Source organism: Ambystoma mexicanum, chromosome 8, assembly GCF_040938575.1.
Source record: "Ambystoma mexicanum isolate Mex_15411 chromosome 8, UKY_AmexF1_1, whole genome shotgun sequence".
Lineage (NCBI taxonomy): Eukaryota > Metazoa > Chordata > Amphibia > Caudata > Ambystomatidae > Ambystoma > Ambystoma mexicanum.
The window spans coordinates 1,516,658,710-1,516,674,463 of record NC_090929.1 but is presented as its reverse complement, the minus strand read 5'-3'; the positions used below and the strand labels follow the sequence as shown (position 1 = coordinate 1,516,674,463).

At 44.0% G+C, this 15,754-nt stretch overlaps 1 protein-coding gene across 11 annotated transcripts in view; it reads left to right on the top strand.

Annotated features, from left to right (window-relative positions):
* Positions 1 to 15,754, top strand: part of STN1 (STN1 subunit of CST complex) — a 1,349,458-nt gene that overhangs the window by 434,529 nt on the left and 899,175 nt on the right. For all 11 annotated transcript variants that reach the window (XM_069611734.1, XM_069611735.1, XM_069611725.1 and 8 more), the window contains one exon: positions 3,811 to 3,906. In XM_069611734.1, the coding sequence (XP_069467835.1) occupies positions 3,811 to 3,906 (96 nt within the window). The remainder of the gene's footprint in view (positions 1 to 3,810; positions 3,907 to 15,754) is intronic.

Genomic DNA, 15,754 nt, shown 5'->3' with positions numbered 1-15,754 from the left:
TGTAGCAGGTGGGTTTTTAGAGAGGAACGGAACAGAGGATATGAAGTGATGGAGTGAAGAAACAGGGGAAGCATGTTCCAGTGAAGAGGGGCTAGAAGCTTGAACGAGCGAAAACGGGATTGGGCACAAGGGGGACGTGGGACATTGAGTCTAAAAAGATTAGTAGAGCGCAGGGAGCGAGATGGAGAGTAAAAAGAAGAGAGAGATGCAAGGTAGTCAGGAGCAAGGCCATAGAGACATTTGAACACAAGACAGAGAAAGTTATATTTAAATTGAGAATAGAAGAGCAACCAGCCAAGAGAGGCCAGGGAAGGAGAAATTGAGTCATGGTAGGAGAGAAGACCGAGTGACCGATTTGAAGAATGATAATTTTAAGAGGAGCAAGGCGTGAGTGGGGAAGACCAAAGAACAGAACAGTCGGGAGAAGACTAGTGAGGAGATGAGTTTTGTAGAGTGGAAAGTGAGAAAAGGGTGGACTTTGCCAATGTTGTAGAGATTAAATCGACAGGCGCAGGATGTAAGGGAGATGTGGTGGTCAAAGTAAAGATTGCGGGCGGAGGGAGAGATTGAGAGACAGGAGGGAGGAGATTGCGAGATAAGTGTTTGCGGGAAAGAATAGGACCTCTGTTTTTTCGGCATTGAGAATGAGGAAGTGAAAGGTCATCCAGGACTTGATGGCGGTGAGGCAGGATGAGAGAGTCTGATGAATGTCCAAGGAAAATGACGAGAAGGATAGAAAGAGCTGGGTGTCAGCGTAGAAGTGGTGTGACTCTCCAAAGGATGAGATAATGGGTACAATAAAGGAAGTATATGTCATGATGCCTGCCCCCGGAAGACCAGACCAGGCCCAGCAGCCCCGGAAGCAGGCATCATGCCACTTGGAGCATGCCCAAAAGCCCCAGTTAGGGGCTGTTTGGGTACAGTCCTGGCGCCTATGGTGCCAGGCTCATAAAGATAGTCAGTCCTGGCGCCATGGGCGCCAGGCTCATTATTGATAACTTACCTGAGGCAGACCATGCTGCATGAAGACTCAAGCCAAATGAGGCTTAGGAGGGACTATTTTACTGATGGGACTATTTTGTTACTTGGGTGGGGCTGTGGAAGAATACTTACCTGGATCTTCTTCCAAGGCTATTTAAACCACGCCCGGACAGCCACACGTGCTTCGCGTTATTCTGCTTGCTGCAGCGTAACGCTCACCGTGTTTTCAGCAGCTCCAGTCTTCAGCCACGCCCGCTTCAGTCCTGGGACTCCTGAAACAAGAAGACAAAAAGGATAAAGGTTAGAACAGGAGTTTTAACTTAAATCCTTACCTGAATCCTGATCCATTTCGCCAAGGAACTGAAAGATAGAAGTCTTTGAAGCATCGCTTCGCATTTCTACGGCGCCGCGCTGAACTCACCTGCTTGGCGGTACTTCAGTATTCCATCATGCTCTCTCCATCTCGCGGCCGCCCTCCGACACCTAAGGAGACAAAGACAGCAAGGTGAGCAAGGGAACTCTCTAAGGCCATACAAGCTACCCCCAAGGACTTACCTGATTTACCACGGGAGGTACTCACCACATTTCGGGCCGGCGCAGTCAACTCTGCTTCATCGCCGTACCCTGGCCCCTAAGGGGAGAAAGCAAGGACAATACCAGTTACCCCCCACAAAACTTACCTGATTTACCACAGGGGTCTCACCTCATCTCGGGTCGGCACAGTCAACTCTGCTTCATCGCCGTACCCCGGCCCCTAAGGGGAAAAACACAATAGACTTACCTGAATCTTACCGAGTGCCATTTGGAAATCTTCGAGTGGATTAATCGGCAACCTGCAAGGAATCGGACCGAGTGAAGAGCAGACATTTGAACTCTTATGAACAATTGGACTTTAGAGTCAATACTGGAACTCACCAATTCTTCTACGCCAGTGAAGTAACTGGTCATCAACGCGCCCCTGCGGTCGACGCAGGATGGAGAGCTCATCCTTCCAAACCATCAGGTGAGACTAAGGAGGGGACATCAAGAGTGATCAGTGGGAAGACAACGAGAGTGGGGAAGGTGGGTTGTCACTCAATTCCACGGGTGGTTAATTCCTCTTCTCCTTTGCAGAAGAATATTCTTGCGAGCCAGACAAACTAGGCTGAGCGGGCCAGTCCAGTCAGTCATCTCGGCGCTACACGTCACGCTGGTGGAAATAACAGCGGCCCAGTTCCGGTCGACGCCCCCGTGGGAACCAGGTGAGTGTAACAGTATATTAGGAAAATAGAAAGGGACCAAGGACCGAACCTTGAGGAACGCCATGGACCAGAGGAACATGAGGAGAAGTGTTGTCGCCCCAAGAGACAGCAAAGGTACAGTTGGATATGTAAGAAGAAAACTATGATAGAACAGATCCACGCTGACCAAGGGAGGAGAGAGAGTCCAGGAGCAAAGAATGATCTACAGTGTCAAAGGCAGTGGACAGATCACATAAAATAATAATAAAAAAAAAAAAACCTGGCCTCCTCTTCTTCCTCTGCTGGTTAATTTTGGTTTAAATTTCAAATGTTCTTATCTTTATGGCATGATTACATAATATATTGCTGTATTTGAATGCATATGAATCATACTAACACCACAGTCTTGCCTTGAAAAGGACCCGTTGTTCTGGGTCGAAACACGTGTCGGCAGTCTTGTTTTTGCATCATTTCATAAAATCTGTTTCAACAGCGTATTTTGACTGAAGAATCTACTTGCTTTGGACTCTTTGTTTCACCGTATCTGTTGTCCAGTTACACACTCAATTTGAATAGGACATTTACCATTTGCTCAGGGCTGCGCAATCATTTAGAGGTGACAATTTCAAGTGTTTGCACATAAAATAATAGGTTAGTGTTTGGAGTAGCGAGCAGTGAGAAGAGAATTAAGTACGTAGGTAAGGGCTGTTTCAGTTGAATAGTGGGGACGTAAACCAGACTGAGTCGGAAGAAGGGGAGATAGGCTAGACACGAATGATGAGATTTGTGAATAAACAAGGCGCTCAAGGAGTTTGGATAGAAAAGGTAAGAGGGATATAGGACGGAAATTAGAAGCAAGAAGGGGGTTCGCTGTAGGTTTCTTTAGGATAGGTATGATAATTGCATGTTTATAGCCAGAAGGAAAGGTAGAGGTGGTGAAACAAATGTTAAAGAAGGTGATGAGAAAGGTTACCAGAGATGGGAATTCTTTGGAGATAAGTGAAGAGGGGATGGGGTCACTGGGGGCTGCTGTAGGGTGAGCTTTGGCCAGGACGAGGGCCATCTCCGAGTCCGTTACGGGAGGAAAGGTAGAGACCGTACTGGAGGGGGTAGGGAAGGATAAGGGGGAGGAGTTATAGGAAGGTGAAGATAGTATGTCCTGGCGTAGGGAGTGTACTTTGGAAGAGAAGAAATTGGCAAGGTCAGATGCTGATATGGATGAGGTGATGGACCGGTCAGGTACAGGAGGAGAGAGAAGTCTGTTTAGGGTTTGGAAGAGACGAGGATGAGAGGATTGACTGTAAAGGTCAGAGAAGTAGGTACGTTTGGCAGCCTTAATACACTTGTCGTATAGGACGTGATAAGAGAATCTGCTATCTGACTACCACGTCCTGTCTGCCTTGCCTGCAAAGTAATGCGCAGCAAGGCAACATTATTGGCAGAAGGGCACTATATACGACCATGTTACATTAGACATTATAAAGGGGGTAAAGACAGCATTGATTAGCCCAACTATGTTTATTTGTACCAGGCCCAGGATACCTAAAGCAGCTGAAAAGTAGCTGTGTTGCATATCCACTCATAGTTGAACACGTTTTTCATTTTGCAGGTGTGTTTTTCTACAAAGGACACCCGATAAAGCAAGTGGATATACTGGGAATTGTGGTTTACAAAAGAGAGAAAGAGAATTGTTTCAGTTATGGAGGTAAGAAAACATCTGTGGTATTATTCTGTGCCTCCACCCTTGCCAGATAGAACCATGTTCTTTTTTTCTAATGCATAAATATTGTCATGCCTTATTCGATGTTCATTAAAAACAAATGTTTGCCAGTTTAAGGAGCTTTTAGTTACGAACTTCACAAAAAAACGCTGTAAAGTAAATTATTTAAAGGGACATTGGAGAGGCCTAAAGACATCTTGTCTAAAGTGCACCACAAGAAAGACTGCTTTGTAACACTGATTATTGCTTGGTATTGTGGAACAGGTAATGTTAGATCCATGCCTCGATTGTACAAGTACATTGTGTTTCTTCCTTATGATGAAATAAGAAGTGAGCAGCTATGTGGATCATGTGTGTAGGTTGTTGATACTAGTTTTACCTTTGTGCCAGTGCAGTCCCTCCTTCTCATTCTTATGTGCCTTGCTTGTTCAAACACTTCCTGCTCTTGCATCCAGGCTGCTTGCCAGATTGCCCCACCCTTCTTTTCCTCCACCTCAGCAAGGCTTTCTCGAACACACTAACTTTATTGTTTTGTTAGATTTTCTGTTCAAATATTTGACTCTATTCTGTAATGAATAACTGAACAGTTGGACACTTTGGTTTGAATAAATAATCCTTCTCGAGAAAATCTGTAATTCGAAAATTCCAACTCCTCCCATCTACTAAAATAGCATATTTGTTTTTTGTAGTATTTGTAAAGTGCAATGAACGAAATTAACCGCGTCCAGGCGTGATTGAGAAAATAGCCCAGAAAAAGCTTTCCGCAAAAGCTTCGAAATCTGTTAACATGCATTTGCTCTTGCTGTATTTAATTATGATTTGCAAAATAACTACACTAAGAAACTAAAACGAGTGACTCGCGCCCTATCATTTGAAAGGCCCCGTGTCTGCAGCAATTGCGAGTGGGACTTCCTTAACAGCATCTATAATCCACTTTGCTATTGGTTGGACACCAGTTTGCATTGCTGGGTACCTGCACTGCATTATTATTTTTAGTGGTGGTAATGCGCATGTTGTCTTGGGGGAGTTTCACGTGTCATCTGCCTTTGGTTATGGGATTGTACAGCTGTCTGTTATATATGTAGTATGTTTCGAATGACCTCATAGGGCGGATACGGTAAGAATTGTTGCTTTTATTGTGTTGCTGCCAACAAGCACTTTGGTGTTCCACCTGCTGCCTCCTACTGAAATGTAACAGCTCCATCCAGCCCCCTATATTCGCCCTTAGGCTTCAGCATCATAAGTACAAGGTCTCCATTCAGCTATATGTATTCATTGATACTATAAGACAGCTGTCACGAACGATGTCACTATCAAGAATCACATTATTATTAATGACATAAATGGGTAATTGGTACACAGCAGAAAATTGAGAGATGGTGACATCACCACCAAGGCAAAATTAGGCGAATAGCAGATGTATAGCAGAACCACATGAATCGGCACAAGGAGGAAACCAATTTAATAAGAGTTGTGCCATGAAGTTAAGCTGGCACTTACCCATAGGAATGGAGGGTAGAGCAAATGTGATGCAAGTGCTTTGGCTAACACTTCTGAAACCACTGGGAATCCCATGGGCAGCAGTTTCTTTCATTCTTTAGCCTATACTGACCTTAAACAAAACGGTCCAACTCTGCTCCGAAGAGCACAGCACGCTCTGAAGATGAAGGCCTCATACCCGCCGCATGATACATCAAGCAAACTCAAATGTGATGAAGCCTCATTGCTCCTCCTTTATTGGGGTCCTTCTTCTGTTTATAGTGGGTTTGGTGTACATTTAACAAGGAGGATCCAGTTCCCAGAACATGGCATCTTTAATCTTACTGAAGGTTGTTTCAATCGGGCGACATCTAGTTCAAGAAAATTTTCCACCCACCCTTAAATCAAAACATCCCTTTGTATCCGTCACACTTGTCAGAGCCCTCGCACTGTCCAGGATTGACTACTGTAACTCCCTCTTTGCAGGCTCCATGTGTTAAAATTGCTGTTTGCACCACAAATCGCGGCAAAAAGGCTGTGGTTTTGCTGCCGAAATCCATGTAATGGATGCACGGGACACCCCTGGACCCATTATACCCTTTAAAGGGGAGCACGGGACAACCCTGCAACCCCTACTCCCCTTAAATGGTATAGTGGGTACACCTTTACCGGGTCAAACCACAGCATTTTTGCCACCATTATTTTTTTACAGATGACCTTTTTGCAGCAATTTCTTTTACAGATGACTTTTTTGCCGCTATTTTATTACTGTACACCCTCTAAAACAGACCACATCTCAACTAGACAAAATATCCACTGGCTCCCTGTCCGAGAACGTATCCTGTTCAAAACTCTATCCTTATCCCACAATTGTTTATCGAATAGTGCCCCTACTTATCTATCCAGACAAATTACCAAGGCTCAATCTAACAGACCTACAAGGCCTGTCAATTCGCACCTTGTCACCATCCCCAGATACAGGTGTCAGAAAGCTGGAGGTAGCATGTTTCCTGTGATTGCGGCCAAACAATGGAATGCCCTGCCTCTAGCGCTAAGATCAGATCCATCCTTCTGGTCCTTCCGCAAAGGCCCCAAAACCTGTCTCCTCTCCCAAAAAATCCTGAGAAACTGAAATTGTACAATTCTTTTTCTGCACCTGGCAATCTGTCTCAACGAAATTCGTTGCTAAGTACCACTTATGTTGAAACTAACTGCAGTCTTTATGCTCATGTTTACTACTTTATTACCAATTATGTCTGTAACCAACTACACTCTCTTCTCCAACGTAAACTACCTATGTATGTAACCATTGAAACCTGCAAGCCTATGCAATCTTGCGCCCATAAGCCTCCGGGTTCAGTACGCTTCATAGATGTCAAAATAAATAACATTATTTGTCTAGATATGCACACAGTGAGATGCCCTTTTGACTTCCAAAATACATCTTCTGTGCTAGCCGTCTTCACAGAGACGAGTGAGGGGATCTCCCAGAACACACCGCAGGGCCTAGTCTATCAAATATATAATTCCAGAAGCACATGCCCTTCTGAAATATTCCCTAGCTTCTAAGGATGTAAAATCAATTTATGTACTCCCACCCCTCAGTACTAACAAATGACAGGAGTCAGGGTTTAATCTGTTTCCCTTTATAGTATTACTCGCCACATGATTATTTCCCATACTGACATATGAATTTCTTTTGGCTGTCTCACAGACCGGTCGGCACCCTCTTAATGACTGGTTCAATTATCCCCCTCTAGGAACAGGTGGGCCTCTGTCAGCAATATGGGGTTAGCTTCCCTCCACAGCCAGTCTACAGTCTCTTCCACTGAAGAAGGCCCTGGGGCTTTAACTACAGATAGGCCTCTCTTACAGTGTTCCGCTGGTAATCCATAAAATGGGTCGAAAAAGGAACACAATCTATCCATCCTCATTTCTGTTATCTATGGTCCTTCTTCCTCCTCATCAGTCACTGAGTGAGCGTGTGCGTCCAGAATCTATGGGTTTAAACATTCATAGAGTAGAAACCACAACCCTTATTGTGTATCATTTCTCTAATCTAAATGGTCAATGTATGTAATTGTACAGTGTTCCATATGTGACCTCACACTGATCCAACCTCTCCATGGTCATTTGTCATATTGAGGAGGGTAGTCTGATTGGCTAAACTTCCAAACCCAGTTTCCTTCCGTTTTGATGTGATGTCATCTTGGAGATTTGTAACTTTCTAGAACACCATATTCCACACATTTGATCAGGTTACAAATTGGTTAATCAGATTGCTCTCAATCAGACAAATCAAATGAAGCACTTTTCCTCTCGGTACAACATATGGGGGACAGAGGTGCATATATTTGTCTTTTTTCGATCTAATACTTTGATACACAAATCATTTTTCCATTTTAAAACAACAAGCTTGCTGGATAACAAGCTTGCGGGCATCGACAATAGGATATATGGATCACTAACGTCCACCGATTCTGCGCTGGATTTCTACATTTTCCTGATTTGCATAATTAACATAATATGAATAAACTGTTATCCAGCTGATAAGTCTTTTCCAGCTGAACACTAGTTTAAAACAAATTGTCTATTAAATCTGTATATATAGGAAGTGATTGATAGACTATTGAGTGAGTGCATGTATTGCCCAAATATCGGCATAGACAAATATCTGGCATTGGTCTATGCTGATGATGCAGTTCTCATAGCAACTTCTCCCCAAGGGCTGAAGAAAACCATGGATGTTTTTGTGCAGATATGTAGTGATTTAGACCTCACCCTGAACACTGATAAATCCAAAGTGATGGTCTTCCGCCCAAAAAGTTTTTAAAAAGCCCATTAAAGGTTGAAGTGGATGGCTCTGTGCTCAAACAGGTGGACTTTTATGATTACCTGGTACTAAGATTAGAGGAAAAGGGTGGGTGGACAGGCCAGGTTTCAAAATCACCCATCGCCCTGGAAAAGATTGGAGCAATAGTGGCATTCCACGCAAAGCACGGCAGGGGTGCAATCTCTCCAGCGTTGGACTTATTTTATAAACAGGCCATCCCCTCAGCTCTATATGGCTCCGAACTATGGTGTTCTGTAATGTCTCAAAGATATGCTTCTATGAACAAAAGATCTTGAAGAAACTTAATTTTTACCAGTCAATGCACCATCAGCATTAGTATTTCTGGAGTTGGGCTGCACATCAGTCGAAACATTGATCCGCACCAGGCCTGCCCTTTTCTGGACTAGACTATGGCGGCAACACAGCCTTGAGACCTATCAGAACGCAATGCTTCACCTTACGGCCATGGATGATATGATATGATACGTCACGCTCTTAATACCCAGAGGTTTCTAAGCGCGGACCCGGGGATCGAACCTGTGTTCCTCCCTGTTGTCTTGCTTCCAAGGCGAGCACGTTGCCGCTGAGCTATCCTCCCGAGACAGGTGGGGGTAAAAACCTACAGTGGGTTACCCACATAAAGAAGTGCCTCCAGGATCTGGATCTACTAGATACATGGCATCACCCAAGACCAACTACAGGTGCGATGAGAAAAAAACAGTCTAAACTGAAGGGATATACATCTCTGGTGGCGGATGCTGCAGGCCTCAAAGTGGGTCCTGTGAGAAACCTGAAGGTGTCTCCCTGCCAAGTCCCCGGGGGATCTGTCATCCAGGTGGCCAGGACACGGCATTCATTATTGGATCAGTTCCTGGGGGTGGACCAGTAATCACCTGGATGGGGGGTCCTCGGGGAGTGGGACACAGACAGGCGAGACGCGGTATCCCCCCTCCTTCAACACCTTTTCCCCATCTTACCACGTAGGATATTCCAAAACACTGCCCACCCACCCTTTCCCGACACAAACACGTTCACACAACACGGAAGACAACAGACTAACACCAGAGCCGTTTACCTTACATGTCCCGATACAAGGTTCAGGCAAAGTCAGGCAATTGACCAGAATCACATACACCTAACTGCCCTTTTTTCTTCCCCACAGGGATAAAAGTTGGAGCACAAGATGAGCAAGTCACACCGCACGACGTGAGAGCTAACTCAGCACAGCAGTTCAAGAGGAGGAGAAAGACGGCACAGACTGAAAGGGTGACTAGGAGAGAAGTGACCTTGCCCTTTCCGACCAAGGCCTGTGAAACCTCCGCAGAAGGAATCATAAGTCCACGAACAATAGCCAGCGTGTGTTGCAACAGATGTCTACAGTACATGAGACCCTCCTCCACTGATGACCAAGCCCGGGAGAGACGCAAGTCTCTGTGGTACCAACCTTGACGCAAAGGAGAAGAAAGCCAAGCGGTTCATCACAGCCGATAAGTCAAGGGAAGAGCCGATGAGAAACCGAACTATGTTGAACGATAAATAGCCAACGGCTAATTTGAAATTTTGAGAAGCTTAATGATATGTTGATGAAAGAGGGTGAAAACTAGCAACAGAGGAGGCAGGCACCACGAGGGTGCTCAACGCAGGAAATTCTGGCTGATTACCCGACGGTAGAAACTATCGTAATGAGAAGCCCTTGGGAAGAGGCGAGAAGAGGTCAAAGTGGTCATACAGGGGTCTTGTAAAATCCTCTGTACCATCGAAAATCTTTGACCTACAGATGACAGAGAAGGAAAGGGAGGTGAATCCCACTTGTTGAAATTAGCGCATGAACTGTGTGTTGTAAAGGTTGGCAAGAGGGACCCCGGCGGAGGGAATGCGAACCAAAAGGGGCGAGACCTGGAGTCCGTGTGAATAGCGTACTGACCGAAGCAAACATGATTGAGGGGTGTCCACAGTGAACTCTCTGTAAAACCTGGCGAGAGTGAACCCGGCAGAGGGAAGCCGACAAAAAGGAGCAAAGCCTGAAGAACTGTTTAAAAAGACATTAATATTGTGCTCAGGAGATCTGCTTTGTCCCGTGCTCAAAACGTAGGGAAGGAAGACCTCTGGCAATCACATCCTGACTTAATATTTGTGAACACTTCTTTCTTTATTGAAAACCCTATCCCACACTCTTTCTGCAATTAGTTGTAAGGACTTGGCAATAGGTTTATTTTTTAGTGTATAGGCCTTTTACTTTGACAAGACGCCACATGGACGGCCTTATTTTTCATTTGATGGTCGAAGCTTGCTCCCATCTTAGGTTAAGATTAGGCATTTGCCCACCCTGCATTTACAGTTTAATAAACACCCTTGAACTGTGATCACTTGTCTGTCTTTACTGTTGCCACCATGAGTTCCTTACAGTCCTGACTACCTTGAACTTAGGCATTCAGCAAGCTACAAACAATATCTGGACATTATTTACCCAGCATTTGAAAAGGCATTATATCCGCGCTTCCGATTGGGAACTTTTCCGCTGGCTGCTGTCATGCAAAAGTGGCTACCCGACAACACGAGCACCTGCCCAATATGTGGGAAGGGCGAGGAGACTCTCGTGCATTTTCTGCTATTCTGCAGTGGCTCCATCCTCCTTAGAAACATGTACTTGACTCCACTATGGAGAGCTTCTAATATCCGGCAGGCCACAAGTGCAGTGAGATTTTTGGGCCAGTGTCTGGACATCCATGTTGTCAAATTGACTGCTCATTACATCCATAGGGTGTGGAATTTAAGAGCGAAGTACCTAGCGTGTCAGCAAGATGCAAATACGTTATTTTAAGTGAGACTTCGAGCAGTTAGCGTTTCTCGGTCTTTGTTTTACTTCTTTTTATGTAAACTGAGAACCTAACTTTTAGAATTGTGCCATCAAAACGTTTTTATTGCTGTTTTTATCGTATTGTATTTTATTGACAATTTATTTCTGATTACATGAACGCATGGATGTCAATTGTTTTTTTTTTATTCCTCTATTTCACTGTCCTATGTTTTTCTTTTCTTTCTAATACCATGTGCTTTTATGGTTGATAAACCGAAATGGAGCTGAAATGAATTAAATTGTGTCTGAGGTGTTGTTCAAAAGTTATCAACAGAAATATGAATTCAGTGTAATGTCAATGATGCATTTTTTTCTTATTTACCATCATATGTCAACTTCAGTTAATCTGCCCAGCAACAGAACATCTGGTGATCCCTCCTGTTAGTCCAAAGCTGGGGCTTTTATGAAGGAATTGTTCATCCCTACTGAACTATGATAGACAAATTGCAGACCTTGTGCAGAAATTACAAACACGCAGCTATCCCAGAAAATAGTCCGAGGTGGGAGGAAAAGAGCCAGACATATTCCGCCAGGCATAACATTGGAAAAACATGCAAGGAGAAGAGACCATTCAGACAATATTACAACTGCTTTAAGTTATTCTCTGTTAACCAACCGACTCTAACAGGAAATTCTGAAATTATGGCCCATGCTAAACGCTGGTGCCCATACTCTTGAAAGCCCCAGATTGTTTAAAACGCAGACGGAATCGTTGAGATTCACTGGTCTGCACATACAGAGACAGAGAAGGGGATTGCCAACAGACCCTATGGAATAATCCCAGACTGATGGGAAATGTACCATGTGGATACTACTCAGTTCGCCCTCAAACACAGACGAGTACATCCATTAATCTAGGCTGCCATTATCCATGAAAACAAACACTTCACCAACTGCAACACCAGCAATGTTATCTACCTAATCACATGCCCATGCAGCCTGAGATATGTGGGCATGACCACTCAACCAAAACAAGAATTGGAGAATACTGATGATGTATTCTCACCAAAAAACTACTGCCCCCATGGTAGAACATTTCATATCTCGAAAACATGCATACACGGCCTTCATGTGGACAGTGTTGGAGAAAATAAACATACCACAACGTGGAGGTGACCTGGGTTGCATTCTGTTCAGAAGAGAACAATTATGGATTTCCGACTCAGAACAGACACCATGGATCTGAACGAACACACGAGTTGGCAGACTCTAGGCACAATGTGAAGCTATTTTCACAGGCAATACGTTGGCCTGAGCATGACATCCTAGAGTACACATTACACCAGTGCTTCTTCTAAACCATATACTGGGCCCTATGGATTTCCATAAGTTAATCATGGCACACAAGGTCTGTTCCTAATCAGTCATTGGTTGTGAAAGCATAGGTATTACGTAAAAAGCCAGGACCCATGCAGCAATCGACGAACAAGACACATCCTGTGGTCTGGATGCTTGCATTTTACATCTTGCACCTTTCTTTCTGTGTTTTTCCAGATATATACTCTTAACAAGCATCATACGACTTCTGTATAGCTGCAAGCAATTCCAACCCATTAGGACAAGCCCTGTTTGTCCACAATCCACACCGGGGCCCTCAGTGCTGTCATATAAACGGCTATTAGCACCATGTCAACAGGCACTGCCTATCGGGTCCCTACGTGCCCACCTTTATTAGCAGTTTCTTTATTATGACAACCAAATTGTTAAAAGAAACTCTCATGCTGCTAGTCAGCGTAATCAAACATGAATATAAACCTCTTTCGCTCCACCATGGGGGCAGGTCACGATATATAAAGGTAATATCATCATACAATTATCAACATCATAAATATTGTTTTCAAAGAACGTAGCAGGCGCCCCTCTCCAGAAAGAACATGCCTTGATAACCTATTCTGTGGTTTTTTCCACTTTGAGAGTTCGCAGCCATCGCTTTTAGATCACTGTACCTTTCACAGATGGGAGGTATCCATTTACAAATCAGTTTTTGTTCCGCCCACATGGGCTGTCCAGCACCGAAATGGTGTGGCAATACCCTTCTGAACAAGAGTGTCAACAGCAACCCCATAAATGTGTTTCAGCCTTGTTGGGCCTCATCCGTGAAACACAACAAGGCTATCAAAGGCCTTTTCAGCATCAAAAAACCTATAATCCCATTCGATTCCTTCCCATAATGTACCTCAATAACATTCAACACAGTCCTTATGTTATCATAACCAAACCGTCCTGGAGTAAAACCCACCTGAGACTCATCAATCATATCCCCCATACAAGGCATTAGCCGATTTGCCCATATTTTGGTAAAGATTTTAAGATCCACATTTAACATGGAGATTGGCCTATAGTTCCCACATTTTTTATGATCTGTATCTGGCTTTGGAATTACAATGATCAATGCATCCTTCATTGAGTCACACAATATTCCCGACGATATAAATTAATTAAAGACCTCACATAAAATTGGTGACAGCTGAGTCGCAAACCTTTTATAAAACTCTGAAACAATACCATCCGGCCCTGGTGACTTTCCCTTTTTCATCTGTAAAATAGCATTGTAAACATCAATCACTGATTTAAGTACAGTTTTCTCCTCCATAGATAACTTCGAAAGAGTTATTTTATCAATGAAGTTACCTAGGTCGTCATAACTAGGATAAGGTTCCTCCCTATATAACCACTCATAAAAGTCCAGAAAATATTCACAAATTTCTATATTCCTGTGCAAAGTGGCCCCTTGTTCAGTTTATATGGAAGAAACGCATGTATCCATCATCATCCCTTTAAGTTTATTGGCCAACAACTTACCATTCTTATCAACAAATTCCCAAAACCGCTGCTTCGTATAAAATAACCCTTTTGCCGCTAGTGTTTGTACATGGTTCTTCATCTCACCTTCTAGCTTTTTCAGTTTTATCCTATCCTATTCGATTCTGAATCCACAATCGCACAAATCTTTTGCAACTCCTTTACCTCCTCTTCCATCTTTTTAATCATTTCTTGATTTTTCTTTCTAGCATGTGTAGTTCTGTTTATCAATTCACCTCGTAGCACTGCTTTAAAACAGTCCCGAACAGTTTTAACATCAGCTGAACATTTATTCTCCTCAAAGCATGTTTTAATGTCAGCAGGACTCTGCTTTGCCAGGAGAACTGGAAGCAATCTTAACTAGATGTAGTTTTTGCATTGCAAGGTATTGGCCTGTATATGGTCCTGGCCCCTTTATGGGGCTCACACAGCAAGTTCAAATGGTATGGGATGGTATGGTATTAAATTGATAAAGCACTATGTTCAACCCCAAAGGTATCCTGGCATGAGAGTAGCTAATTCGGTTAGGAATGTAGAGAATTAAAGACCAACATTAATGAGGAAAGAGGGATGTTTTTAGATGGCACTGAAAGGTGCTGTGATCAGGGTTGAGTCTAAGCGAAGTGGGCAGTGTGTTCCACAAATGTGCAGCCAGCACTGTGAAGGATCTTCCACCCCATCGCACAAGGTCATAAGAGGGAACAGTGACCTGAGCCTGGGTGACTGATTTCAGAATCCTGACTGGTATGTAGAGAAGAAGGCAGGAACAAGACCATAAACGGCTTGATGGACCAGGCATAGTGCCTTAAAAGGTACCATTTCCTCCACGGGTAACCAGTGAAGCGAGCTTATGGCTGGGTTGATGTGGTCCCTACACCCCTTTTTAAAGAACATTTTGAGCAAAGGCACTTTTAATAATCTGAAGACTACTTAAGGCTGATAAAGCAAGTGCAAAGTAGAGTTACAGAAGTCCAGCCTACAAGAGACGAACACATTCATAAAATTGACTTTATAGGAAACCGCAAAATAGTACAAAGAGATAAAGAATCGAAATTCCCTGCAATCTGTCACAAGCCCATTGGGGTCCAATCTGGGAGACCTTTGTCAAAGAGCCAACAGAATAAATCATCTATTTTTTAGATTGATAACATTCTAGAGTTTTGGTTCATCCAGTGTCCTACCATTTGCATACCTCTTCTGAATTGGTGGAGAATTTTTCAAAGGTGTTACTTTAGATGTAAGATGACATGGGTATCATCCGCATACATATAATACATTTGACCGTGAGAATGGACTAGGTCAGCTGTTTCATCTACAAGTAAAATAGTAATGGAAGAAGGGACGAGTCCTGTGGAGCTCAACAGCTGATTGCCAAAGCTCATAAGTCATTGGTGGGAATAGCGATCAACTGACTTCTCCCATTTAGAAATTATTGGAGCCATGATAGAAAGGTACCTCTGATACTGAGCTGGAATGGGCAGCCAAGAAGGGTTGGGTGGTATACCGTGACAAGGCTGCTGATAGATTCAAAGGGAGCATATCATACACCTGCGACACACCTCCGGGCACTGGTCTCTGTGAGATACCTGAAGGTGTCTCCCTGACCAGTCCGGGGGTCCGTCATCCAGGTGGCCAGGACACGGCATCGCTATTGGATCCAGTTCCTGGGGGTGGACCAGTGAGGGAGGATCACCTGGATTGGGGGTCCTCGGTGAGTGGTAGTGGGACACGGACGGGTGAGACATGGTATCCCCCTTCTTGTAACATCTTTTTCCCAACCTACCACGTAGAATACCCAAACACTCTACCCCCACTGGTTTCCGACGCAAACACTTTTGTCCACCACGAAAGACAACTGACAA